We start from the raw sequence: 6,000 nt of genomic DNA, 5'->3' as shown, positions 1-6,000 counted from the left end.
TAATCATTAATCAAGTCCCGATATTTTTACCTTAAGAGAGGGATTTCCCCAACTTTTCACTTGCTCAGGCCCTGCAAGAAAATGGAAAGCTATTGCGGCTAAATTTGTGCAGTTAATTAAATAGGAAACTGCCGGCCACGATAAATTGCATTTAGCAACATTAATCCCTGTAAACGGTTAAAACGCTGCCAACTGAATACGCCACCAACTGCTGAGCGGAGAGGGAAGGACACGCGCACTTCAAGAACGCCGTCCTCTTTAACAGGGTGCGCGTTTTCCAGGATTCCATTCAAGCGAATGCCTGGATTGCGCATGTGCGTATCTGGTGCACTGTTCATTTGTCGAGCAGGATTTTATTAATTACAATTAGCAGAGTATTTCATGCATGATTAATGTGCACCCTTCAAATGGCACAGCTGAAAACTGTAGACACACAGACAATGGGGTGCCTTTAACATACCGGCAGTCATGTGACTAGCCGCTATTCCCCAAGGATTAGGGACTAGGGTCAAGGGGGTGGGGGTGGTGCGGTTGAAATACTTACTCCCTCCGATGTCAGGATCTTCAATGTCAGTTTACAGCGTCGGTAACCGCTGGCATCCCAAGTGCCGGGATTTAGTATGTATTCCCAGTCAACAATGTAAAAATTAACTGTAATGGGCACTTGCCTGCCAAGAGAGTCTAGTGATGCCACACATTGCATGGTCATGCCTGGCACAATGTGTCTGCCACCGATATGGGTTAACAACACCTCCACTTGCCATAAAACTTACTGCGGCAATTAGGACTTATAACCGCGGGAGATAGTAATGATAACAAGAGCAGTTTTGTTCAAAGAGATTGCCTTCTTTTCTAAGCTAGCATCCTTTTAAACAGATTAGACAGTCACATAACAGTTCTATGACATGAAACAAATGAACAATACAAGGAAAATAATAATTGCATCCCGTTGTGCTAAATTCTGCATTGAAGAGTGAAAAAAGTGAAATCTCTAAGAACTATGCAACAAGCAGATCTCCGTCAACGAGATCCATCGGTAAAAAGTCTCTCACTCGCTTAAAGCGGTAGCCGTGCGCCTTCGCAGAAAATAATTCACCGACAGCTGACACTAGTGTGTGACCCGGTAACGCTGCAGAGGAAAGTGTAAAGTGCATAGATACACTTCATTGTAATCCCATCAAATATTGCTTTGTGTATTGTTCACGCCGCACGAATGTGAATCGTTATAAAAAGGACACGGATGCATAGAAACCAGGCTTGCAAATACCGTCAAGCCCTGCTTGATACACAGCTTCTCCGTCGCCATCTAGTGGCACTTGTTTTTGCTTGCATGACAAGTCAGGTCTATGAAAAGTTTATAAAGGATGGTATATAAAAATAAAAATAAAAATTAAACCCGGATATTGAATGAACAAATTAAATCTGGAAAATTATAAGAAGCAGAGAATTATTTGCATCTCTGGCGCTTTCTGCGCAGCAGAGACCCGGTTAGCTTTTAATAATACAGAACTCTCCTGTACGCAGAAAGGTTAAACTAAACGTGGCAACCTATCAGATCCATCGATTCATGCACTCCAGAGAATTAGATATTTAAAAAAAAAAAAGGGGGGAGGTGTTTGTCTTATCTACTTTTCATTGCTAAAAGTCTAAAGTATATTCATATTTATATATTTATAATAATAATAAAAAAAGAAATGCAACAAATTAGCCCCTTCGCTGCTCGGATAGCCCTTCGCAACCTGCATACAGGTCTCCCCTGGCAGTGAAGATGCCGGTCAGTTTTCAAAGCTGTTCACGTTCCTAGTCGACAGGGGGGGAGCAAAGGGTTCATCGGTTTGCAAGGAAGACCCCCCCAGAGCAGGCCCTCGCCCTCTCATTTTGTACCACAGTCCACAAAGTTCTTCAGAGGGATCACAGTAGATCTTTGACACAGTAAAAGTAAAGCGAGTGGAAGGTTGGGGTAGATGCGGGGTTGTGGCAGGTGAGCGGGGCAATAGTACAGGGTAAAACGAGGGGTGTCCATATACAAGTTCAGGTTGTTTTTTTTCGTGGCAACTTTACTCTCTACAAGGAAAAAAAAATCCACACTTGGAAAGCAGCGCAGTGACGGAGCTACTGCCTCTGGGTCTCCTCCACGATCTCGATGCCGTGCTGCTGTAGTTGAGCTCGCAGCACTGTGTTCTCGTTTTTCTGGTCTTCTATCTGCAAGGTAAAAGACAGGACCGTGTAACAGCCACAAACGATACAGCAGGCAGGCGACCTAGGGACGAATGCAACAGCGCCCTATTTTCCACAACTGCTTTAGAAGAAACACTGTTGCAAATCAGACACTGCTAAATTTGTCCCTTAATAGGGTTGGGCACGCGTTGCCTGCTGCCAGGATCCTGGCAGCCGAATGCTGGGGAGCGGGAGGGGGGGGGCGCAACAAAGCCCCCTGCAGGCTCGTTGCATTTGCCACAGATTCTATTCCCACTCTATGGGTGTTGTGTGGACACCAATGAGTGGGAATAGACCCCGTGGGTAAGCATTCGGACTGACAGCATTTTGAGCGCTCGGGATTCCAGCGTCGACATGGTGATTGCCGGGATCCCGAGCGCTGGTCACATGACCGCATCCCATAGGTGTCATTTTCCGTACCGAGCTGTGAGTCGTACCGTAGAACAATTTCAGAATCAGGGATGTGAGAGGTAGGTGATGCACATTACTAACACATATGCCCAGATTTATCAAGCCTTGGAGAGTAATACATTTCACTGTGATAAAGTATCAACCAATCAAGTCCTGTCATTTTTCAAACACAGCCTATAACATGGCAGTTAGGAGCCGATTGGCTGGTACTTTAGCACCGTGCAGTTCATCACTCTCTAAGGCATCTATATGGGCTCAGTGTAACACGCCCTCAGCTGCCACTAAATCTATGAGAACTAAAAGTATCCCCTAGAAATATTGCAGTGGCTCCTTCATGTGACTGGAAAATAGGATTTTAATACCTACCGGTAAATCCTTTTCTCTTAGTCCGTAGAGGATGCTGGGGATGCTTCAAGAACCATGGGGTATAGATGGGATCCGCAGGCGACATGGGCACTTTAAGACTTTAAAAGGGGTGTGAACTGGCTCCTCCCTCTATGCCCCTCCTCCAGACTCCAGTTATAGGAACTGTGCCCAGGGAGACGGACATTTTGAGGAAAAGGATTTATATAATTTTGAAACTAAGGTGAGATACATAACAGCTCACACCTCAAACACGCCGTACAACATGGCATTCAACCACAACGCATACAACGGCATGACTAACATCAGCCACAGACTGACTAAACTCAACTCAACCTGAGTGTAACCATAACCAAAAACTGCAGATGCAGCCCGCACTGGGACGGGCGCCCAGCATCCTCTACGGACTAAGAGAAAAGGATTTACCAGTAGGTATTAAAATCCTATTCTCTCATACATCCTAGAGGATGCTGGGGATGCTTCAAGAACCATGGGGTTTATACCAAAGCTCTAGAACGGGCGGGAGAGTGCGGATGACTGCAGCACCGATTGACCAAACAAGAGGTCCTCCTCAGCCAGGTATCAAACTGGCAAAACTTTGCAAAGTAGCAGCTCGGCAAAGCTGTAATACCGAGACCCCTCGGGCAGCCGCCCAAGATGAGCCCACCTTTCTGGTAGAATGGGCATTCACCGATTTCGGTAACGGCAATCCTGCCGTAGAATGAGCCTGCTGAATTGTAGGACAGATCCAGCGCGCAATAGTCTGCTTGGAAGCAGGAGCCCCAATCTTGTTGGGAGCCTAGGACAAACAGAGCCTCTGTTTTCCTAATTTGAGCCGTTCTGGCGACAAATATTTTCAAAGCTCTGACCACATCCAGAGACTTCGATTCCGCCAAGGCGTCAGTAGCCACTGGCACCACAATAGGCTGGTTTACGTGAAACTATAAAAACCACTTTTGGCAGAAATTGCTGACGAGTTCTCAACTCCGCTCTATCAGCATGGAAGATTAAATAGGGGCTTTTGTGAGACAAAGCCGCCAATTCAGATATCCGCCTTGCTGATGCCAAGGCCAACAACATGACTACTTTCCAAGTAAGGAATTTTAACTCAACCTTACGTAGAGGTTCAAACCAATGAGACTGCAGGAACTGCAACACTACATTAAGATCCCATGGTGCCACTGGGGGCACAAAGGGAGGTTGGATGTGCAGCACGCCTTTCACGAAGGTCTGAACTTCTGGAAGGGAGGCCAATTCTTTCTGAAAGAAAATTGAAAAGGCCGAAATTTGTACTTTAATGGAGCCTAACTTTAGGCCCGCATCCACACCAGCTTGCAAAAAATTAAGCTAACGCCCCAGCTGAAAGTCCTCCGTAGGAGCCTTCTTGGATTCACACCAAGACACACATTTTCTCCAAATACGGTGGTAATGCTTTGCCGTTACTTCTTTTCTAGCCTGAAGAAGTGTGGGAATTACTTCACTGGGAATACCCTTTCGGGCTAAGATTTTTTCTATATTTAATCAGTTTTTTATTAAGGGTTTTAAAAGGCATGAACAGAGAAAGGAAAACACCTATGCAGTTACAGGTACAAAAAATAAGAATTTACTTACCGATAATTCTATTTCTCGGAGTCCGTAGTGGATGCTGGGGTTCCTGAAAGGACCATGGGGAATAGCGGCTCCGCAGGAGACAGGGCACAAAAGTAAAGCTTTCCGATCAGGTGGTGTGCACTGGCTCCTCCCCCTATGACCCTCCTCCAAGCCAGTTAGGTACTGTGCCCGGACGAGCGTACACAATAAGGGAGGAATTTTGAATCCCGGGTAAGACTCATACCAGCCACACCAATCACACCGTACAACTTGTGATCAAAACCAGTTAACAGTATGATAACAGAGGAGCCTCTGAAAGATGGCTTCTTAACAATAACCCGAATTAGTTAACAATAACTATGTACAATTATTGCAGATAATCCGCACTTGGGATGGGCGCCCAGCATCCACTACGGACTCCGAGAAATAGAATTATCGGTAAGTAAATTCTTATTTTCTCTATCGTCCTAGTGGATGCTGGGGTTCCTGAAAGGACCATGGGGATTATACCAAAGCTCCCAAACGGGCGGGAGAGTGCGGATGACTCTGCAGCACCGAATGAGAGAACTCCAGGTCCTCCTTAGCCAGAGTATCAAATTTGTAAAATTTTACAAACGTGTTCTCCCCTGACCACGTAGCTGCTCGGCAAAGTTGTAATGCCGAGACCCCTCGGGCAGCCGCCCAAGATGAGCCCACCTTCCTTGTGGAGTGGGCCTTTACAGATTTAGGCTGTGGCAGGCCTGCCACAGAATGTGCAAGTTGGATTGTGCTACAGACCCAACGAGCAATCGTCTGCTTAGACGCAGGAGCACCCATCTTGTTGGGTGCATACAATATAAACAACGAGTCAGATTTTCTGACTCCAGCTGTCCTTGCAATATATATTTTTAATGCTCTGACAACGTCCAGTAACTTGGAGTCCTCCAAGTCACTTGTAGCCGCAGGCACTACAATAGGCTGGTTCAGATGAAATGCTGACACCACCTTAGGGAGAAAATGCGGACGAGTCCGCAGTTCTGCCCTGTCCGAATGGAAAATCAGATATGGGCTTTTGTAAGATAAAGCTGCCAGTTCTGACACTCTCCTGGCCGAAGCCAGGGCTAGTAACATGGTCACTTTCCATGTGAGATATTTTAAATCCACCTTTTTTAGTGGTTCAAACCAATGAGATTTTAGAAATTCCAAAACCACATTGAGATCCCACGGTGCCACTGGAGGCACCACAGGAGGCTGTATATGCAGCACTCCCTTAACAAAAGTCTGGACTTCAGGAACTGAAGCCAATTCTTTTTGAAAGAAAATCGACAGGGCCGAAATTTGAACCTTAATAGATCCCAATTTGAGACCCATAGACAATCCTGATTGCAGGAAATGTAGGAATCGACCCAGTTGAAATTCCTCCGTCGGAGCACTCCGATC

General features: G+C 46.0%; 1 protein-coding gene across 2 annotated transcripts in view; it reads right to left on the bottom strand.

The window, feature by feature from the left end:
• Positions 1 to 1,447: 1,447 nt before the first annotated feature.
• The window catches only part of USF2 (upstream transcription factor 2, c-fos interacting), a 95,343-nt gene continuing 90,790 nt past the window's right edge, over positions 1,448 to 6,000 (bottom strand). For both annotated transcript variants that reach the window (XM_063942310.1, XM_063942309.1), the window contains exon 10: positions 1,448 to 2,202. In XM_063942310.1, coding sequence (XP_063798380.1) covers positions 2,113 to 2,202 — 90 coding nt within the window. In that variant the 3' untranslated portion in view covers positions 1,448 to 2,112. The remainder of the gene's footprint in view (positions 2,203 to 6,000) is intronic.

This window comes from Pseudophryne corroboree, chromosome 10 (assembly GCF_028390025.1).
Source record: "Pseudophryne corroboree isolate aPseCor3 chromosome 10, aPseCor3.hap2, whole genome shotgun sequence".
NCBI lineage: Eukaryota > Metazoa > Chordata > Amphibia > Anura > Myobatrachidae > Pseudophryne > Pseudophryne corroboree.
The sequence above is the reverse complement of the archived record's forward strand: the minus strand, read 5'-3'. Positions and strand labels throughout refer to the sequence as shown.